This window comes from Rana temporaria, chromosome 3 (assembly GCF_905171775.1).
Source record: "Rana temporaria chromosome 3, aRanTem1.1, whole genome shotgun sequence".
Classification (NCBI taxonomy): Eukaryota; Metazoa; Chordata; class Amphibia; order Anura; family Ranidae; genus Rana; species Rana temporaria.
In genome coordinates, this window is record NC_053491.1 from 205,655,352 (window position 1) to 205,678,622 (window position 23,271).

Here is a 23,271-nt window from a genome sequence, read left to right on the forward strand (position 1 = left end):
TTGCTGGTGTTCTGTAACTCAATCTATACAACATAAAGAACTCTTATATCTAACATAAGTATAATTCAGCAAGTGTAACTGTAATTATGTTTTACATTTGCAGAGCTCTAAAGATGAGATAATTAGGTGGGAAGAAGGCAAGAAGTGGCAAACTAAATTAGAAGGACTGCGCAGCAAACTACGTGATAAAGAAAAAGAAGCAGAGTCTCTGACAAAACAGCTGACAACCCTGAAAGAGCTTTATTCCAAGTGAGTTTTTCAGGCAGGACACAAAGCCCATTTTGCTTTGGGTACCATATTAGTTGTGTCCAGTGTGTCACTTTGAAGTGTTTTGTGTGACCTCAATGTGTAGAAATAATTCTTACTGAGTAGTATAACCCCAAGGAGAAGAAATGCAACTTGACACTATTTTATACTCTTTTTTTTAAACAATAATGTTTATTAAGATTTTCACATAGAAAACAATAGCATCAATGATATTTGTTGTTAAACTTGCATATGTTATGGTAAACAAAAACAAAAAACAAAAAGAGAAATCGTCAGATAAGTTTCAGTAGCCTGACAGAATTATACTTATTTTATACTCTTTTTATATACTCGTCTATACTACATAAATAGAAAAGCAGTACCGTAAAACATGCAGAAGCTTTAAAAATATGAGCGTATATAGCAGGGGTCGACAATGTCCGGGCACCAGGTCGCAATTGTGACCTGGCGCCCGCTCCCGCCGGTAATTGAGGCCGGGGCCTACAAGTAGCGGCCTACATATGCGGGGGCGCTACTCACGTATGTGTTCGCTTCTGCACGCGAGCTCGTCGGGACGGGGCACATTTTCTGGCTCCTAACTTTTTTAGCTGGCTCCTAGATTCCAAACAAATTTTGTCAAACCCTGGTATATAGGAAGTTCAGAGAGGACTTCCAAGTTAAACCTTAAATACTCTAGTTCTTCACTCTATCTGGACCTAGAAAATGCTAAAGTCCTGGTCTTATGATCTCCTCTGTGTTACTACTAAAAAGTGTACCCACAGTTTTTAACTAGGAGTTGAAGATTGTGTTTTCACATGCAGCAGCATCATCTGCTATGAAAATCTGGTAAATGTTAATGTACAATCTCCAAAAAGAACGTGGTTCTTTATTTTCTTTATAAGGATCACTTTATTTAAAAATGTGAGCTTAGTATGCTGAGCACTGTGAACACCAGCAGTTCATGTGCTGTTTACAGAAGTTCTGGGGGAATTTGGGGACCCCTCCATGTTTCTTGAAGGAGAAATGCAAGAGGTCATATTTTTATAAAAACAGTACATATTTGATACTTATGTTCAGGACTTTACAGTGTGAAATTTTGCTTGCTTAAATGTCTTGATATTCCATTGCTGTTTTTATTCGTTCACATACAAAGTTCTGTTGCAGGAACACAGTTAACGAAAAGTGAAACTAAACAGAAAAAAAAATGGCTACATAGCATATTTTTTGTTGAATCTAGCTGTTTTTATTCAGTGTATGCCTGCGGAGCATGTGCAGAGAAGTGTAAAGTGGCCGAGTTCCTGGAGTTAAGCTTTACACTTTGTAGCAGCATGTCAGATAAAAAGGACATCAACACTAGATGAGTTTTGGCCAAGGTACACGCTACTCATATTTCCTTTTTTTTTTTTTTTTTTTTTTTTTTTTTCAACCCCACGGGTTGAACAGAAAAAACTGTCCGTCCTCCGCCCCCCCCCCGCCCATGCATCAGTACACTGATCAGCGATCTCTGCCATTGGCTTAGAGCGCTGATTGGGAGTCTGTCGGATGCTGTCGGCCAGACAGACATATACGTCCCGTGTATACTAAAGGTCGACCGATATGGGTTTTTCTCTGGCCGATGCCTATGTTTCGAAATCGCGGCCGATAGCCGATTTTTTTTTTTTGGGCCGATATGTTAAACCGATTTTTCAGGCGCTTTTGGGCTAAACAGTAAAGTTGGCCCATATTTATTTTTTTTCATCCAAAAGTTTTCGTTACTTATTTTTGTGTATTACATTATATATATATATATATATATATATATATATAAACACAAAAACAGGTAATGAAAACTTTTGGATGAAAAAAAAAATATGGGCCAACTTTACTGTTTAGTTATTTTTATTTTATTTGTTAAAGTATATTTTTTTCCCAAAAAAATGTGTTTGAAAGACCGCTGCGCAAATACCGTGTAACATTAAATATTGCAGCAATCGCTATTTTATTTACTAGGGTCTCTGCTAAAAAAAATATATAATGTTTGGGGGTTCCAAGTAATTTTCTAGCAGAAAATACAGGATTTTTACTTGTAAGCAACAAGTGTCAAAAAAGATTTATCCTTTAAATGGTTAAACTGAGAACTCTCCTACATGGAGTTCAGTTCATTGATAAGTAGCAACATTGTATATCTTTTTTAAAACTTGGCAGGCTGCCCAGGAGAGAGAGAGAGAAGTCTTCTACGGGAAGCTTCAGGCAACTTGCATTGACTTCTATTACAGAAGCTTTTTGCAAGTCGTGGTGCTGAAGTTTAAATCTGCTTTTTTAAAGCACAAATCGGCCGATGCCGATTAATTTAAAAACGCCAAAAATCGGCCGATAGATCGGCCAGCCGATATATCGGTCGACCTCTAGTGTATACCCGGCTTTAGTCTTTAGCAAGGTGTTGCTAAACGGACTTCCTTTTATGGGTCTATCTCCATTCTCACTTACAAAACCTTGTACAAAGCGCATACCGAGGTCAAAATCTCAATACAAAATCTCAATTTACAAATTTAAACCAGCAAATCACCTCAATTGTTGGAGTTGTTTTCATGTTATATTGTTATGTATGGGTATGATGGCTACAGTGTTTTTGTTCATTTGCTGGCTTACTTTTTATATCAAGGTTTTGACACCAGTACACACTTTGTATGGGGTTTTGTTGTTAAGAATGAGAAACTGTCATATGCTTGAATAGCATGAGTTTTTTTTTTTTTTTTATATTAATTTTGTTTGATATATTAATGTCCTGTGATGATACGATTGCATTTTTAATTCTAGAGCTGACCAGGAAAAATTAATACTGCAAAGGAAACTGAAATCTCGCGGGGTTACTGTGGATCAAGTAGTTGGGGCCCGAACAGTCGAATCTGAAAAAGAGATTGAAGAACTCAGAAAAAAAAATAGTGACTTGGAAAATGAGATTGCTTACATGAAGTATGTACCGTTGGATTACACCAAACCAGGAAAGTGTTCTGTCTTACCTCCTGTTGTCAGGAGCTACCGTATTTATCGGCATATAACATGCACAGCCGTATAACACGCACCTTAATTTTAAGAGGGAAGTTTCAGGAAACAACCTTACATGTTAAATAAAGAACTTTGAAGCAAAATAAGGGTCAGTGCCCATCAATGCAGCCTGATCAATGCCCATCTACAGCCTCAAAATTGCCCATCAATGCAGCTTGATCAATGCCCATCAATGCAGCTTAATCAATGCTCATTTGTAGCCTCACAATTGCCCATCAATGCAGCATGATTGATGCCCATCTGCAGCCTCCCTATTGCCATGAATGCAGCCTGATCAATGCCCATCTCAGGGAGGGGGGGGGGGGGGGGGGATAAGTGCAGTCTGATTACATAAAGTGAGAATCTCCTGTTTACTCGGCAGCCTCTTTAATACAAATTCCCACCTCCTGGACCAGCTTCTATGATAGACAGAACACTGGCCCAATGCCCACCAAGGAGACGGGACTTTCTATTACAGATGCAGCTGAGTAAACAGGAGATTCTTGCTGTATGTAATCTGACTGCGCTCGTCCCACCCACCTCCCCGTTCTCTCCGAGGCAGCCCAAATTGCAGTATCGGCATATAACACACACACACCATTTAAAACCGGTTTGCAGGGTAAAAAAGTAAGTGTTATACGCCAATAAATACAGTAATTAATGTGTTTGCTCTATATGTTAAGAAAACTCTGGGATTCGTACAAAATGTGAAAATAGACTTTCCAGTCAGGTATCAACTTTTGTTTATCCAGCGTTGGATGTGTGAAATGCTTTTCTGAAGTTTCAACCAATCAGAGAGAGTATTCTAAAGCTTTCAGTGACCCAATTGCTATAGTTACCCTTTCAAATTACCCATACCTGAAAAAGAACTGGAAATACTCACCATTCTTTCTGCCCGCCACTGAATGCTGCTTTGATCCTGCGTAATCTTCTGTTGAAGTCTGCAGTGTCGCTATCTTGTGTCCCCCACAGCTCTCGCTGATTCCTTCCTTTTGATCCCCACGTCCCTGTGGTATCATTTGATGGGTGGAGGTCAGCAGGAGGAACCAGTGAGAGTTGCCGGGCATTGCAAGAGATACACATTCACAGACATGTCAGTTTCCCTGCAGATTTCAATTCTTTTTAGGATAGGAGTGGTATTTGACAGCATGGCCACCAGGAAGGGTGAGTATATTTACTGATCCTTTTAGAGTTAACAGCTTTATTAAAAATGTTTACTATGACAACATAATCACATTTGTTTAGATCTATAGAAGGAACTATGCTGAAGTCTAAGCTACATAGTATACAATTAAATCAATGTGTTACTAATTATTATTATATTGTGTATTGTTCCTACAAGGCCAATTTCCTTTCAAACTTTATGCTGCACACATTAGATTGTGAGCTTTCAGTTTTTAGCACAATCATACAACATTTCTTTCTACTCTATTGAGGCACCTTCAGATTATGCTGCAACCCACATGAGGATTGGACAATGGCAAACAAAAAAAAAAGATAACCCCCTCCAGCATGTTTTAGTTTTTTTTTTTCTAGCATTCTAGGAGTGTGGATGCCTTTTTATTGACCTGTTTTTTTTTTTTTTTTTGTTTTAACTTGTTTTCTTCCTTGATTATGTTCTTCACTCAATATATCACTGCTACATCGCTGTTGGAGCTTTGTAATTTTGATTGCATCTATCCAGCATGTTTATCCTCAGCCTGACTTTTAAAGTACAAAGTATCCAGACACGCAATTGAGAAGAAAACTGGTCGCACATCGCAGTTGTAATCCAATAAAATGTCCTTTATTCTTCAAATATGGGAATAGTGCAGGATAGGTTATAGTTGACATACAAAAGCAAACCGTCACTTCCAGCACTGCTAATCTAGCTCTGAATAAGGGGGTGTGCCCCAAAACACGTCAACTATACACCCTGTGTTGTATTATGGCACATCTATGTCCCTCCTGTTCAGCACTGTGTTTTTATGGCTCATGTCTATTTGACATCTTGTGAGTATCCTTTTTTTTATCAATTTAACTTTTATATATTTTTGGTAATGCGCTACGTATGCACGCCTTCTATTTTTGTTTGTCCTTTATAGTTGACATGTTTCACACATAGGAGTGCTTAGTCATAACCATGTCCAGACCACACTGGACTGTACATTGCTGGGGTAGCCTGGAAGTGACCTTCAGGCATTGGGTCCCATGTGGGGTGCTTTTCTGTATCTGTTCTGTTAAAAGTTAGCAGCAAAGTGCTTTCCCTTTGGTGAGGGTTTTGTACAGAATTGGCTCATTCCCAATTGGCAAAAGATAGCTGCAAAACATGTTCCCTTTGGTGTGGATTTTGTATAGAAGTAGCTCATTCCTATTCTGGATATGCTCATGCCCTGTAACGCATACCATACCAGTGTTGGCTGCATGTGTTTTCAAGGGCCCAACTGATAAGCATTTGGAAGCTCTTTCTAGTGCTTCTCTCTGGAGGGTCTTGTCTCTCGACCCTGGTTTGGACTTTACTTTGTAAAATCATGTCTAATTGGTGGAAGTCCCTTTTATAACGGATCTAACCACTACCAGGGTTAACCCCTGACTTATTGAACTGAGATGGCTGTAACAAAAAGCCACTGGTCTCTGTTTCTGCATGGGTCTCGTGTACACCCTGTTTACCAATTGCAAACTCAAAGGGGCTTCTGTGCCATTTTGGATGTAAAAGCTCTCAATGTCTTCATTAAGCTCCAGAAATTCCATAAGGAATCCACCGAATCTGTATTTGCCTCCTTTCACCTGGAAAACTTTCTGGCTTCTGTGGACATCAAAGTTGATTCCTTAATGTCCCTATCTTTCCATGATTTCTATGCCTTTGGCCTCTTGGCACCACATGTTCTCACCAAGGTACTGGTTTTAGAATCAGCTCTGCTGCATTCTCATGGCTTCCCCATTGTGGGATACTTAGATGACCTTCTGCTGAGAGAACAATCATCACATGCACTGTTGGACAAAATGTCTGTAACTGCCCAGACATTACAAGGGTTTGGAAAGATTCTGAGCCTTCAGAAATTGTTGCTGGAACTGGTTTATTTTTTGGAGTATTTTGGTATATTCCTGGACCACAGAAGAAACTTTAAACTCTTTGGTCTCAGATTCCAGCTCTACAGTTCACGAGTCATCCAATTCCTACATTCTGCATGAGAGTGCTAGGCCTTTTGAGTCGTTTCCATTAATCCAGTTTTTCTCCGAACCTTTACAACTCAACTTTCTGTCATCTTGGGACATGTCTATCTAGTGCCTGGAAAGACCAATTTGTTTGGCACTGAGGCTGGGTTCACACTGGTACGACAAACGCTCCGACATTGGGAGCTTATGTCGCATGACATGCACAAATCAATGAGAGCCGTCTTAACTGGTCCAACATAAGTCGGTCCGACTTTGAAAATGCTCCCTGCACTACTTTGGTCTGACTTTGGTCCTACTTTCGCCCATTGAATATCATTGAAGTTGGCTCAAAGTAGGATCCTTGCCCTAACCATCCGACTTGTAACATCCGGCATGGTAATTACAGCAGCAATAAAAGGAATTTATGTCACTCGGGATTGTTTTGATTGGTCAAAGTCGTACTATCTCAAAGTCGGAGCAAAATCTTTTCTTGTTCATTCAAGTCGGATGGAAGTAGGACCAATGTAGGACAGATGTAGCAGGGCAAAGTAGGATGATAAAGTAGGAGCCTCTGGGTAAGGTATGTAAATACAAATATTGGAAGTACCATCATCCTGAGATCATATAAGATATTTTGGGTCTGAGGTCCCCGAACCAGAGAACCAAGGGGGGAGGAATGGGCCAATTAGGACTATCGCGGTACAGGTAAAAATAGGAACAAGTGAGGGTACATTTTAAAAGAACAAAAAATAAATTGTATTGAAAACATAGACATACATCATCACACAATTAAAATACTCATAACCTATGACAACACCATATTGAGGAACCCCCGATAAGGAGAAAGACACGATGGGTTGAGGGTTATGACGGTCTCAACTAGTTTCGCGGAATATTCCGCTTCCTCAGGAGAAATTCTAGACAGGTCCCGCCAAGATGGAAACAGCGGGCGTAGCCCTACAGGGTCCCGTGCGGTAGCCAAGGTGGACACACGGAGGGAATGTCCTGCTAGTCTTGGTAACAAGATAGGTGGTAAAATGTAAGGGGATCCCGGGAACAGGAGCCCAATGGTGGCACCTGTGGAGGTGCCTGTGAGTTCTATACAACATGTGAGAGTAGTACAATTGTATGTAGTAGGGGGGGCCAAACAATGACCCATGGTAGCATCAGGATAGTGATGCTAGCATCTAATACTGTGGACTGGGTAAGTCGCAGCAGTCCCGGGACCCAGCGTTGGTAGACCTGTACCGCGATAGTCCTAATTGGCCCATTCCTCCCCCCTTGGTTCTCTGGTTCAGGGACCTCAGACCCAAAATATCTTATAAAGTAGGATGATAGTCGTACAACAGTAATGTTGTATCAGTGTGAACCCAGCCTGAGTATCAGTTTGTCTCAGCCAGAACATTGTTCTTGTGTCCCTCTTCGTGACTCAAGTTCACTCTGTGTCAGCCCATGCTTCTATCACTGATTCCCCCTTTGTCATCCCAGATTCTCCCTGAAAAGAATAACGGGCTTCTCATTTCACCATCGCTTTGAGATACCCCCAGCCAAGCTTCCGGTCTCAAGAATCGGGATCCATCCTTTCTTGCTAAGGTGCACTTGAATGAATCTGTGATTGCTTGCTGGGATTTTTGGCATCAAGTAACTTTTTTCAACAGATTTCCAAATCTGCCCCTGGTCTTCTGTTAACACATTCGCTAAGTTCTACCAAAAGGACCAGCTTCTGACATACGATTATTTTGGGTGGTTCTTTTGAGCTTCAGGAAGTCCCCAGTTGTTTTGTTGATTTGCTTCTTGAACCTGTTACCGATTAATGTGTTACCCAACCCTCAGTTGGACTACTTTTAGACATCCTGAAGTTTGAAGGCTTCCTGTGTCCCTCAATAGAAAAAAATTAAATCAATTTCTTGGAGTTTGTTGTTTATGATCATGTTCTCATTGTTGATTTGCTACAAATCTGGGGTATGCTGGTAGTAGGAGGGTTTTTTCTAGGTAATCCCACAGTTTTTTGTTTGCCAGCGTCCAGTTTTTCTGTAGGTGGACATATTTCCTTGTCATCCAATAGACCCCTAGAAAATAATTTTGCATTAACATAATTTAATTGTTTTCTGGAATGATCAGACCACTGCACTGCATTATTTATTCCTGACTTCCGTTCTCTTTTTGTTACTTGCTCTTGTTCTCTGCTCTCTTTTTGTTACTTGCTCTTGACCTCTGCTCTCTGTGTGTTACTCCTGACCACTGCTTTCTCTGTGTTACTTCTGACCTGTGCCCCCCTTGCCTTACTTGCATCTGGCTACTACTGTGTGTGTTACTTTATTCTGACCCCTGAACTCAGAGTGTTGCATATTACTGACCTTTGAACTCTAGCTGACCTCTGTACTCTCTGCATTACTGCTGACCTGACCTATGCTGTCTCAATAATACTTACTCTTGATCTCTACTCTCCATGCATTACTTATGTCTGACTGCTGCAATCTGTGTTATTTACTCTGGACCCTTGCTCTCTCTGGATTACTTTCTCTTTACCTCTGCACTCTCTGCATTACTTAATGCTGACCTGACCTTGGTTTTCTCTGCGTTACTGGGTCCTGGCCTCTGTTCTCTCTGCGTTAGTTACTCCTGACCCCTTTACCCCCTGCACTGTGTATTTAAAACTGTGTTTCTTACTCCTAACCCTTGCAAGCTGTGTGTTACTACTGACCACAATTGGCTGCCATGCTCTACATACACTACATCATTCCTCTGGTCTTTGTTCCCAATGCATTCTGTCTTACCTTAAATGTTATGCCCCTTGTTCCAAAAGTCTGTGACCAATTGTTTGAGGGCGTGTTAAAAATGGGGGTGTAATTTTGTGGCTGAGTCTACAAAAATGGGTGTGGTTTTGTGTGTGTGTGTGTGTGTGTGTTTGTGTGTGTGTGTTTAGTAGGGTTTTTTCCGAATTAATTTTGAAAATCTGGTAACCTTACATTTTTTTGTAAAAGTTTAACATTTTGCATCATAGGATTTTAGGAACCTGTAAAAAAAACTTCACACGTAGAAGACATCCTGCAAAATACAGTAAAACCTTGGTTTGAGAGTAATTTGTTTTAAAAGCATTTTGCAAGGCCAGCAAAAAATGTTAATAAATTTTGACTTGATATACTGTACAAGTGATGTCTTGATATAAGAGTAGCGTCATGTCACAATTGAGTATAAAATAGAAGAGAGGCACTTCTAAGTGTAGCAATATGGTTACATTTAATGAAGGTACAGCATTTAGAAACTCACATGGTTGATGATTAAAACAGGCACATCTAGGTATGCAGGCATCCAGAGTAAAGCTGTCCACATAGACCGTCCTCCGCACCACCATTTATGTCGTCCCTTCCACGAGCGGTTCAAGCCACGCTTTCATATCGCTCTACTGCAGGGTAGTCTTCCCGGTCACGATTGCAGACTGACAGTGTTAAGAGCCAGCGGTGAGGAGGACGGTCTATGTGGATCGCTTTACCCCAGATCCCTGCATACTTGGATGTGCCTCTTTTAATCATCAACCATGTGAGTTGCTAAATGTTGTACTTTAATTAAATTTAACTATATTGCTACACTTAGAGGCGACTCTATTCTCTTTTATTTTGTAGCTCCTGCTGGATTTTGTTTCTAACCCCTTTGGGGAGGCTGCCATTTGTGGATGGACATGTTATGGTTGCACAACTTATCACATTGCTATAATCTTTTCATATGGACTATAGACTGAAGGACTTATGACTAAATGGTTGTGGAACGAATCATTTGAGTTTCCGTTATTTCTATGGGAAAATTGCTTTGATATGCAAGTGCTTTGGATTACAAGCATGCTTCAGAACAAATTATGCTCGCAATCCAAGGTTTTACTGTAAAGGGTTGGAGACTTTCTGAATTAGTTTGGAAAAATACAGTATATTATTTCCCTTTGTGGTGATTTGGTGAGACTTCAGATTTGGTTTAAATGGGTGAAAAAGATTATGAATATGAGTTCTAAAAATATCAAATCAAACCATACTTAGTTGGTAATAACAAGAGTAGCTGAAGATTGGTGGTAAGGAATTGTATTGGCCTGAGAGTTATCTGTTTTATTTTGATACCGTCACTAAACCTATAACCTGTGCTGTTTCTGGGTCTATGGAATTTTTTTTTTAAATCTGTTTGGTAAAGCTAACAGCCCATCATTAACTTTTTTGACATCTACAGCCTGGTTTCTTCTATTGTAAAAACTGTATATGTAGTTAAAAAAAAAAAAAGATAAAATCAGTCAATTTAATCTACCATAGCTAGCAGTATGTCACACAGTTCATTCTGATATTGTATAACCCTCCCATCAATCTGTCCTATAAAGTCACTGCACACGTTAGACACATTGTGAAAAATCAACCTTTCTTGCTATAATGGGCTTAAGAATAACAGCTTTAATGCATCAGTGGAATTAATTTGCCAGGTTAATGTCTGAAGAATAGAGGGTACCAACAATTCTTGAACTAATTAGAGGCATTACACTCGGATGCACAATGTAATAATTTGGTTGGGAAAATCTAACCTTTGCAAGCAGGCTGGGAAAATTTATTATTATTAACCTCGTATCAAAGTAACATATACAAGGAGGAAAGAAAGTGCTTCTCTTCAGCACTTGCTTTGTCAAGCAGACTTAGACCTTTCAAGGATTTTGTTAAAGTGGGAAAGTTTAAAAGAGCATATAAACTTTAGTCTCTCTCTCTCTCTCTATTTTTGTTCACATTAGTTTTAACTGAATGCAGCTAGAAAAAGATTTTCTTTTTTCTTTTTCTTTTTTAACATGGTCACAGAACAAAGCAGGCGTTACCTCGTGATTCCATAGTAGATGAACTGCACTTAAAAAATCGATATCTGCAAGAGAAGCTTCAAGCACTAGAAAATCCGCTCTCAAGGGAAAATCTGTCCAGGCCCTCTGTAAGTATTATTTATTTTATTTTATTTCATTATTTTACATAATTTCCATGATATATCATTTACCTTTCTATACCTTTTTAAACTTAGTTATTTTTTCAGTCCCCCGGGGTTACTTTCAAGAATAGCCTGATTTTGAATTTTCATGTATGAAGACCTAACCACAAACTACCGTATTTATCTGCCTATAGCGCGCACCCCTAATCTAGACGTGAAATTCCTGGATTTTTTTTTTTTATTACTTACAGTTTTGGTGTCTTGCCCGGCGTCCGTCTGCGGCCTTCGTGGTGTCCTCCCCGCTTCTCCCGCGCTGTCTCTGAGCCGATCCCAGCTTCCCGCGCTGTGTTTCAACACCGCCGACATATACCTAGCGCAGTACACTCGGCCACGCTCGGCTCCTCTCGGCTCTTCTCGCATAACCACGAGGGGAGCCGAGCCTGTCCGAGTGTACTGCGCTCGGTATATGTCGGCGGCGGATTCAAACACAGCGCGGGAAGCGAGTATCGGCGTATATCGCGCACCTACACTTTTGCCCTGATTTTAAGGGCAAAAAAGTGCGCGGTATACGCCGATAAATACGGTAGTCAAAATCTAACATCATGTGGGTCAGTGTATTCAGTCTGCTTAATCGGTTAATTACCTTGGGACTTCTGTTTGGAATTACTTTCACCTGAAAAATTCCTTGATGGAGCCAGGACACATTTATATGCTCTCCAAATTATTTGGGGACAATCATGCTTGTATTGAATACCACACATTTTCGATGTAATTTCTAGTATTGTGAATATGTTTGGGTTTGCAACTTAATATTTGGCTCTTTTATTACTGTATTGAAATTATACTAAAGTCACACATTTTCTGTTCCATGCTTTCGTTGGTTTGCTTATTTTCTACACAAACTCATTAACACATGGGTGTAGCAAACTACATAAAAAAAACGCTATTACAGTAGGTGGTAGCAAGGCTTTCTGTTAATTTAGAGCCACGTTACTTGGACACTGTACTGCATTGTGTACTATACAATATACCTTAAGCACACCATAATTTCATTTGATTTGGTAATCATACAGTAGACTGCACCTGTAATTTGTACAGAAATATTTTCTACCATGTGAATGCAGCTTTTATGTATAAAATCACTGAATTTCTCCCAGTGTGAAACTCTCACAAAGGAATTGCACAAGCTTTCATCCTACTGTACAATTTTACCTGATAACTGTTTTCTTTGTATACAATGCTGCATGCACCAAACCAGTATGGCGCAGTGGACCCCAGACTTTTTTCTATTTCATTTGAAGCTGATTATCGTGAACTACACAATCCAGTATTTCCTAATAAAAAGAGAAACCTTTTAAAAAGAACAAAGCAAATTAAAACAATATTTCTGGAAACAAATGATGGCATTGCAGATGAACTTATGAAGGTCATACCAGAGCCATCAACATGTGAAATAGAAAGTAGAAGAGGCCAAGGGGATATATCTCATGTGTTTCCAGAAGGCAGTGAAAATGCAACTCATATAGAAGAGCTTTATAACTCTACAACAGATAATGTGGCTCATGTTACTCCTTTGACAATCTCGCCAAGATCATATGATGCATCAGAGCCCATCAGTGCAACACCGTCTCCAAAACCATGTGATACCTCACTTCCTGTTAGCACAACAGCCACCCCTGGACTGGGCGACACATCATGTGTTACAAGCACTCAAGCTACGGATGAGCAGGAGTCTAATGATGATGATAAACAAATAATCTGTGGCACAACATCTTCAAATGTCAGCAGGACTACTACAATACATGAAGTAGAGGAAACCCACAATGTCCATGGTGGACATCAGAATAAAACTGGAGAAATTAGAGAAGACAAGATGCCAGGGTTAAGTACTTTAAGTGGTACTGGTAACAAGTCAGATGTTGAACATGATTTTAGTTCTGGGGTTGGTCAAGCTGAATCTGTAGAGATTGGAAAGGAGTTTGAGCAGAACTGTGAAAAACTGGAGCGGATTTCAGAACCTAACAATGCCTTACAACAGGTGTGAGATTTCCCATCACCTATACTACCCTCCATTGCCCTAGATTTTCGCTAATAGGGTACTTAGCTTATCTATTAGAAGTGTATAGTGGCTTAGCTAATTTAATGCCCTTCCTCCCATTCTTTTATCCCTAGGTTTAAAGTTAGCAACGCAGTGCATGATGCCTTTCGAGTACTAGTAGTTTTACTTTTCCTTTTTTTTTTTTTTTTAACCAATCAGACATCCGGTGTAGGGTCAGAAGATCAATCCTCAAGAGAGCTGGAACTTCAGAAAGAGAACCTGAGATTATCTGCTGAGAATGTCGAGCTGCATTTCCAGCTGGAACAAGCAAACAAAGACTTGCCACGTTTAAAGGTATAATAGAGGGTTTTTATTCTTTGACAGATAAGTATGTATCATGTTATTTACGTTTTTATATGTGGTTTTTTTTTAACCACTTGCTGACCTTCCTCTAGCACGTATACTGCTGCAGGGTGGCTGCTCTGCGAAAGATCACAGAATCCATCCATTCCACGTGTCAGAACATCAATCTGCCTTGTTTACATAGGCAGATCCCTGTTCTGTGTGGTTAACTTATGATTGGTGGTTGCTAGAGAACATTGAGTGCCCGACACCAGCAGAATTATCACACCAGAAGCGGCCCATGCGTGCACCTCCCTGCAGGCAGAAGTGCAGAATTACATATATATGCACTTCTGCCTGCAGGGGGGTGCGCGCATGGACCGCTTCTGGTGTGATAATTCACAGCAAAGCCAATCTGCTGGTGTTGGGCACTCAATGATCTCTTGCAACCACCAATCATAAGTTAACTACACAGAACAGGGATCTGCCTATGTAAACAAGGCCGATTGCCATTCTGACAAGTGGAAGGGATGGATTCTGTGTTCCTGCAAAGCAGGGACTCAAATCCATCTCTTTCCCTAGTAAAATCAGCACACATAGTAAACACACACACTGGCTAGGCACACAGTTATCCCTTTGATCGCCCTAGATGTTTAACCCCTTCCCAGCCAGTGTCATTAGTACAGTGACAGTGCATACTTTTAGCACTGATCACTGTATTGGTGTCACTGGTTCCCGCAAAGTGTCAGTGTCCAATTGTCTGCTGCAATATCACAGTCCCACTATAAGTTACGGATCAACGCCATAATCAAAGCATGAAGCATTTGCGTTGCATCGCTGCACTTCAAAAGTCTATAGTAATGCATCATAAAGGTTCCCAGAATGCGTTTGTGGCACAACAGGTCTTGTTTACAAAAAAAAGTGTTGGGGGTGAGTTTATAAGTGCCTTTTAATTTGTGTCACACGCATAGGAAGTTTAATACACGTTAAACGCACGTCATACAGTGCACATTAACAGGATGGGCTTGAACTTTTTTTTTTTTTTTTTTTTTTTTTTAAATAGCTATGAATTAATTTTTAAGCTTTGTAGGAGAGGCTTTTTTTCAGGGCCAGGTCACACCATAGAAACGCAGTCGGGATGCGTTCTAGATGCTTTTCTGCATGCACGTTTTTGATACTTCCTAGTGTGGTTTTGTTGCGTTTTTGATGGAGTCCATTGCATCTTTCTCCCTCCTTTTTTTTTTTTTTTCTTATCCTTAACTAAAAACAGGTGAGTTCCAGTGCATTTTGGGTGCATTTTTGATGCTTTTTACAGTGTTACAGTCCAGTGCAGGAAAAATGCAGCATATTCTACCTTTTTTTTTTTTCCTGGAACTGGAATGCACTGGTGTAAACTATGCAATTGAGAGCCGCCTTTCTTGCATTTTTGATGCAAAAAAAAAAAAAAAACGACCTGGACTGCATGTGGTGTAAACTGGCCCTCAGACCTAATATTATAAAAACAAATCTAGCCGGGTAGAGATGGCGAGTTCACACTATACTTGCGGTACAACTTTTAACAGATCTAATGCACATTCAGGAAGCTCTACTGTAACTAGGAAACACCAAACAATAAACAACTTCCTAGTACCTCTCAACAATAACCTGAAGGAGAAGGAGACTGCGTACCTACATACAACATATTAGGACATTAGAGGTTAGTCAACATTTTGCGAAACATAGATTGCAAGGAATACACCCTAAAGCTCAACTTAATGCAAAGTTTTTTTTAAGTTTTGACTAGACGGGAACGATTATAATCCCTGTTTTATTTCTATTGGTATTTGTGTTATTGTTGTGGATCGTTTAAACATTGTGTGTGTGTGTGTGTGTATGTGTATGTGTATGTATATATATATATATATATATATATATATATATATATATATATATATATATATATATATATATATATATATATATATATATATATATATATATATATATATATATATATATATATATATATATATATATAAATGTGTGTGTGTATGTATGTGTGTGTGTGTGTATGTGTGTGTGTGTATATATATATATATATATATATATATATATATATATATATATATATATATATATATATATAGTGACACCAGGATCAAAAATGTTGTGAAATGGGGACCGACAAGAACACCCAGAATGAGACTTGACTTTGGTTTCTAAAATGTTCCTACTAAAAAAGTGCAGTCTGTCTTTTCATTCAACAAATGACCTCTCTCTGCAACATACTTCACTATGACAAGAACTCAAATCATAATTTAAAGCTTGGCTGAAGGGTTTATGTACCTTTTCCCTGAAACTTAAAGTGGAATTAAACTCTCCCCTCCTTTACAGCCAAGGAAGCTGCCATCTTAGCCTCTGTTTGCTCTGCAGTTGCCATGATGTTGATCAAGTGATCAGTTGTGACACCAGTCATGATGGGTTGACAATTCAGTTGAGAGCACAAGTACTTGTGACAGTTCTCACTATAGCATGCCTTGAATGTAATGTTTGGAGTGGAGTTGCACTTTGAAGTAGGACTTGCATAAAAGTAAAGTATATTTACGCAATGTAAAGTATGATTCTAGATAAAAAAATTACTTTAATTTAAAAAAAAAATTAGGTTCCAGTACACAAAGCAAACCAAAGACATTTTAGTTGGTGCAAAATAGTATTTGATTTTTTTTTTATTTTTTTTAGGATCAGATTGCAAATTTAAAAGAAATGTGTGAAGTTCTCAAAAAAGATAAAATAGAAGCTGAACGTAAACTTGGAAATGTCAGAGGCGTAAGTAAGGTTTCTTTATTTCTTGGTATTATGTGCATAAGTAGATTACTTTCAATTTGTAGGAAATCTTTTCATTCACAAATTTAAAATCAAGGGGCTAGATTCAGAAAGAATATGCGTTGGCGTATCTCCAGATACGCCGCCGAAATTTCAAATGTGCGCCGTCGCATCTTTAAGCCGATTCACAAAGCGAGGTACGTCCAAAAACATGGCTTCAGCCGTCCGACGTAACTTGCCTACGCCAGCGTATCGTGGGAGCATAGTTACGCTGGACGCATTCGGCGTTCCCATTATAAATATGCAAATGAGCTAGGTACGCCGATTCACGAACGTACTTGCGCCCGGCGTATTAATATACGCTGTTTACGTAAGGCGTACGACCGGCGTAACTGTTCAGGTATGGTCGTCGGAACAGCGTCGTATTTTACGTCGTTTGCGTAAGTCGTACGTGAATGGAGATGGGCGTAAGTTACGTTCACGTCGACAAAGCATTGAGCCGACCTAACTTAGGGAGAAAATTCGACGTGATACTGAGCATGCGCGCGCATGCGCCGTTCGTTAGGCGCGTCATTTACGTGGGGTCACGATTCATTTCCATACAACACGCCCCTTATAGGCCTACTTTGAATTAGGCGGGCTTACGCCGGCCAATTTAAGCTACGCCGCCGCAACTTATGGAGCAAGTGCTTTGTGAATACTGCACTTGCCTGTCTAAGTTGCGGCGGCGTAGCGTAAATAGGATACAATACGCCCGCACAAAGATGCGCTCCGATACGTGAATCTGGCCCATTAAGTTCAGATGTTAGCAAACAACGTAAGTGTGGAAACCATTGTAAACAAATAAAAATGTTGGCAATGTGGGGAAAAATAATTCCTGTAAGCTGCACACCTCTGCAAGACCCTGTGTGTAAGTATGTAACAGCCGCAGCCCGGGCTCCAACCAGGCCACACTCCCAATGTGTTTCGTTCCACCCCTGAGCTTAGTCATGGGGATCTACATGAAAAGGATCTCCTAGAGGAGGACCTGTCGGAGCTTGGAGCAGCACCCTCAATTTTGGTATTGGTTCACAATGAAACATGTTGATAGTTACATATGACTGTAAAAGGTGAAATATCTAAACCCAAGAACAAACAGTAACAGCTCTCATATATGTATTTTATCTTTATTTACCCATTTGCTGAACTTTAGTTTTAAAGCAGTATTAAACCCAAAACCAAAAGTGTAATATATTGCAGCTTACCAGTCCTTAGATGTGGCACCTGCATTTGTTTTTTTAGGCTTTCTTCCCCCTCTGTTTTCACCAGGTGATCTGGCCAGTACCACACCGTCTGTCTTAGAGTGCCTCCACTCTGATAAATGAGCACAGGGGACACTTTTGGACAGCATTGTCCGTCTATAGGGAGGGGCATGTTGGATATATTAGAGATTTAAATACATTTAAAAAATGTAAAACAAACTCCAGCAGACACTTTTTATAATCGGTTTCAGCAAAAAAAATCCTTTTGGGATAAAGGTTTTACATGAGCAAATAAAAGCTAATTATTGTAAGCATCCCTGTCAGAGGTAGATGGTTTGTTTCATTCCTGTAACTGATCGGAAAGGGAGCTTGTTCTTTTGAAAAACAACAGACTTACTGGCTGGATGACCAGATGAAAATAGAAGAAAGAGAGCCTGGAAAACTAAAGCAGCTATCGCATCCAAGAATAGGTAGGCTGCAGTATAATAAATGTTTGCTTTGGGTTTAATATGACTTTAAAGCGCTAAAGCCCTGTTTTGTTTTTTTTATATACGAATCATGTTATACTTACCTTAGCAATACAGATCCTCCTCTTCTCGGGTGCTCCTGGCCCCTCCCTCCTGTCAAGTGCTTTCACAGCAAGCAGCTTGCTATGGGGGCACCTAAGAAGAGCTGCTTCTCTGTGTGTCCATTTAGACGCAGAGCTGGGGCCTGACTCCACCCTTTCTCTCTCCTCATTGGCTCACTGACTTTAATTGCATCTAGATGGGGCTCAGGTAAGTATGAGGGGGGCACCTCAGGGCTGCTGTACACAGAAGGTTTTTTATCTTAATGCTGGTGCACCAGTGGAGGGGGGGTCTGGGATAGCGAGAAGAGGGTCGACTTATTCCAGTGGATCTTGACACCTGAAAAGGACCCATATTGGTTGATAATTCCCAGAGCTGCTTCCAGGGAAGCTAACGCATCAGGGAGATAAAGGAGTGTGTCTGCGTACAGGGAGAGCTTCTCAGTCAGTGGGCCCACTGATATCCCTCTGACTGCCGAAGACAATCTAGGGGGCCAGGGGCTCTATAGCTAGGGTAAATGGTCCTGGCCCCTGCCTAGTTCCCCTCCCCAGGGAGAAGGAAGGCGAGAGGATACCGTTTGTTCTGACTCTAGCAGAGGGTTGTCTATACAACAGCTGTATCCAGGAGACAAACTTGGGAGAAAGGACTCAAGGACTCTCCAGAGAAACTCCCACTCCACTGAGTCGAAAGCCTTCTCGACATCCAGCGAGGCCACGACTCCCTCAGACCACCTCATCTGTCACCCACGACACATTCGTGTAACGGCGAAGGTTGATATCGGTACCTTTGCACGGTATGAATCCTGTTTGATCACCATGTATTCGAGAGAGAATGACCAAGTTAAGTCTATGTGATAGGATTTTAGTGACTGTCTTGGCGTCAACATTCAGAAGTGTTATGGAATGGTAAGAAGCACATAATTCAGGGTTTTTGTTGGGTTTGGGTATTGCCACAATCACCACTTCAGACATAGAGGGTGGGAGGCATCCCTCCTCCAACATTATTAGCAGCAGGCTGTGAAATTGGGGAACAAGGAGCTTGCTATGTGTTTTGTAAAATTCTGCCGGTAAATCATCAGGGCCTGGGGTTTGGAGTGCGGCCACGGCCATCTGCACCTCCTTAAAGGTTATTGGGGCATCCAGGCTCGTGCGAGCCTCATTTGAAAGCGTTGGAAATTCTATCTGGTCCAGAAATCTGGGGTTAAGTCAGCTTTAGAAGTATAGAGGTCTTGATAGTACTTGGCGAATTGGGCATTAATCCAGAGGGGGTCAGACTGTAGCTCCCCATTGTCATTTTTAAGATTGACAATGTGTGATGTGGTGAGTGTTCCCTAGAGAACAACAAAAAAATGAAAAACCTTCATGGAGCAAGAACAGTTACTCCAACAAAACCCCCCAGCAGCCCCCCCCCCCAAACTTTGGTGCGCCTTCATCCCAGAAAAGAACATGGCAACTGGCAATTGGGGTCGTGAACAGCGGGACACCTATGTGTCACAGTACATACAGAGAGTCCTCCCACAAATAGAAGGATTAACGTTCCCTGCAAATGTAGTAGTCGCCCAGAAGTAATCCGGGGATACAGTTCTTAAACCTGTTACAAACTGAACTTGTGCGACTACCCCCTACCGCCAGAGGATGTGTGGCAACTGGTGTAATGCTCTGCAGGAGATATTCGCCCAGGTATTCAAAGTTTTAGGTACCCTGCAGGCTCAGGCATTTTATCCTCCAGCAAGCAGCAGAAAGAAAAAGGGGGGGGCAGCAGGAGCATGGGGCAGCCATGCAAACAGAGGGGACAGGGAAGTAGAAAATAACTAAGCAAAGCAGCTTACAGTTAGTGTCGGCCTCTGGATAGGGTCTCCAGCCATTGGGATGCATCCTCAGGAGGGTAAAAAAGTGTACCGTCTCACCATCTTGTACTCTCAGCCGGGCGGGGAACAGCATGCTGTACTTGATTTTCCTGTTGCACAGGTTGAATTTCACATGATCAAAAGAGCGACAAAGCTTTTGTGTGTCCACCGAATAATCAGGCAAGATCATGAGTCTCGCTCCCTCATGGCGCAGAACCTTCCTGGCTTCGCGTAGGATTAGGTCCCTGTCCCTGAAATTCAGTAACTTAAGGATGAAAGTGCATGGAGGAGCTCCCAGGAGCCCCTGGGTAGCAGGCATTCTATGTGCCCTCTCCACCACAAAGAAATTGGAGAATGGGGCCCGTGGGAGGAGAGTGCACAGTATGTGCTCGGTAAACAATGTCGGGTCGGACCCCTCTGGCCCCTCTGGTAACCCCATGATGCAGAGATTATTCCTCCTATTGCGGTTCTCGGCATCCTCCGCACGGGCCTCCAGGGTCTTAATCTTGGTTTGTAGTGTGTGAAGGGAGGCAGTATGGTCATGCAGCGTGTCCTCAACATCCCCTACGTGGTGCTCTGCCTCAGTGAGATAACAATGGAAGCAGTCCATGTCCCCGATGGATCAGACTAATGTCTAGTTGCATAGTTTCAATCTTACCTGTGAGGGTCGAGTGACAGGTGTTAGTCGTCTGCATCAGGGCAGTTGGACTGCTCCCTCAGCGGGGGGATCCATGTCAGTGTCCTCCATCTGGGACGCCATGTTGGTCGTAGCGGTGGGAAGAGGGCCCTCCTCAGCGGAAGATTTATCTGCTTTTTGGGACTTGCGGGTGGTCAGGGCACCTTTCCCCCATTCTGGTCACCGCTGATGGGCCGATCGTTTGATGCAGGATGGGATAGCCAGTGTGCAGGGAAAAGGGACTTGGAGCAAGAGGTTTGTATAGAGCTCACTCGGTGCACTACCGCTATAGTGGCCATCTTGGACACACCCTCTGACATGTTAGTTATTTAAAAAACAAAACTTTAATGTAACTTTAAGTTCCAGTGTAGTTTAATATAGTAAATTATTCTGTACAGAATGTGATTATCTTTGGCTGTAGAGATTGCTTTATTTTCCAGTCCCCTGTTTTAATATCGGCATTAAATGTGTATATGAATATAGATGGGTATTACTGATAATGCAGCCTAAAATGATCTTGTATATCAGGTTGAATTAAACATCCATGGAGAATTCAAATTATTGGCTGAACACATAAAAAAAAATTCTTATGCTGTTCACTCTGTTCAAGCATTTTCATAATTGCTACAAGAAAAGACTTTAAAATGCCCAAATAATGCCAACCTTTGGATTTTTTTGTTCCCTTTTGGCTCACTTAAGTTATTGTGCAGTAGGATTCTGATGCAGGGGAATAATTACCCATAATGGATATTTTAATTCCTTGATTCAATAACTGTGTCAGAAGTTTAATAACACATTTGACATATATTCAGCTACATTCAAGCAATTTAGGTGATTACACAATTGTTATAGGAACAATAATGAAGTTGTCAGTCTTTCTACTACATTTTGCCAACTTTGACTAATTAACATGACATAAATATCCCTGCATGCAGCTATATAAAGCCTTCCTAATATATTATAAATGTTACTTGCTAAGGCTCTCAGGCACCTCAATCTGACCAGTAGCTGGAATTGTTCATTGCTCTGATTTATCTTGGTAAATCATGGCTTTGTGCACATTATGGAAAGTAATTATTGTACTCTTGGTGTATGGCTTTTCTCCTTTTTATTCATTATTTTATATAAGACATACTGAATGAAACCCGCCTGTAAATCTTGTGCTAGCAGAAGCATTTCACTCTTGTTTTCATACAAATCGTTTTATTAAACGTTTTAAAATTTTCTGTGCATCATTTATGAATACCCAAAGTCTGGAAGAAGTGGAAAGACTATGCCAGAGCTGGAGAAGACTATTGGTCTGATGAAACGAGTTGTGGAAAGAGTGCAGAAAGAGAATGAGGATCTAAAGAAGGCCCCAGGTGTTGTGACAAATGAGAAATTATCCAATCTAGAACTGGAAAACGAAAGACTAAAGGTATCGGCTTTTTTTCTTGTGGCTTTGGTCTCTTGTGTCTGCCAATCTGTTGTCCAGATACAATAATCAGCAGCTAGAAAACAAGACATTTGACCTAGCTGTCCAACATACAGACATAAAGCTGCTAGTCTATTTTCTCATACTGATGGACAGTTCCAATATTTCACAGGGCCGTCAATAGATTTAAATGTAGAGGAAAGATGCCTTAATCTGTTTTGTCATTTTTTAGATTGACTTTTTTGGCCTCTACATAAAAGATGAGTCTATCCCAATATATGTTGCATTTAGGGCTCATTCACAATGCTGCATAAACCATTTAACCTCCAGAAGATTCCCCAGGGTATATTTGGCTATATGGCACTGCGTTACTTTAACTGACCATTGTTTGGTTGTGCGCCACTTTACCCTAATAAAATGCATGTCCTTTTTTTCCCCCACAAATAGAGCTTTCTTTTAGTGGTATTTGATCACCTCTGCCTTTTTTTTTTTTTTTTGCACTATAAACAAAAAACGACTGACAATTTTGAAAAAAAAAAAAAAAATTTACTTTCTGCTCTAAAACGCATCCAATAATTAAAAAATAAAATGTATTCATCAGTTTAGGCCAATATGTATTCTGCTACATATTTTTTGGTAAACAAAATCCCAATAAGCGTATATTGATTGGTTTGTGCACAAGCTATAGCATCTACAAACTATGGGATATATTTATGGAATATTTTATTTATTTTTTACTAGTAATGGCGGGGATCAGCAACTTATGGCAGGGCCATGATATTACGGCGGACAAATCGGACACCTAACTGACACTTTTGAGCCTTTTTTTGGAACCAGTGACATTATTATGGTGATCAGTGCTAGAAAATATGCACTGTCGCTGTACTAATGACACTGGTTGGGAAGGGGTTAACATCGGGTGATTAAAGGGTTAAATGTGGGCATAGCTGGTGTTTCAGTATAGTGGGGGAGGTGCCTGTACTAGTGGAAGGCATAGATCTGT

General features: G+C 40.7%; 1 protein-coding gene across 1 annotated transcript in view; it reads left to right on the plus strand.

Moving 5' to 3' along the window:
- The window catches only part of CEP290 (centrosomal protein 290), a 245,302-nt gene that overhangs the window by 177,564 nt on the left and 44,467 nt on the right, over window positions 1-23,271 (plus strand). The window contains exons 41-46 of the mRNA XM_040344166.1: window positions 104-249; window positions 3,043-3,198; window positions 11,226-11,349; window positions 13,601-13,735; window positions 16,442-16,528; window positions 22,107-22,271. Of these exons, the coding sequence (XP_040200100.1) occupies window positions 104-249; window positions 3,043-3,198; window positions 11,226-11,349; window positions 13,601-13,735; window positions 16,442-16,528; window positions 22,107-22,271 (813 nt within the window). The remainder of the gene's footprint in view (window positions 1-103; window positions 250-3,042; window positions 3,199-11,225; window positions 11,350-13,600; window positions 13,736-16,441; window positions 16,529-22,106; window positions 22,272-23,271) is intronic.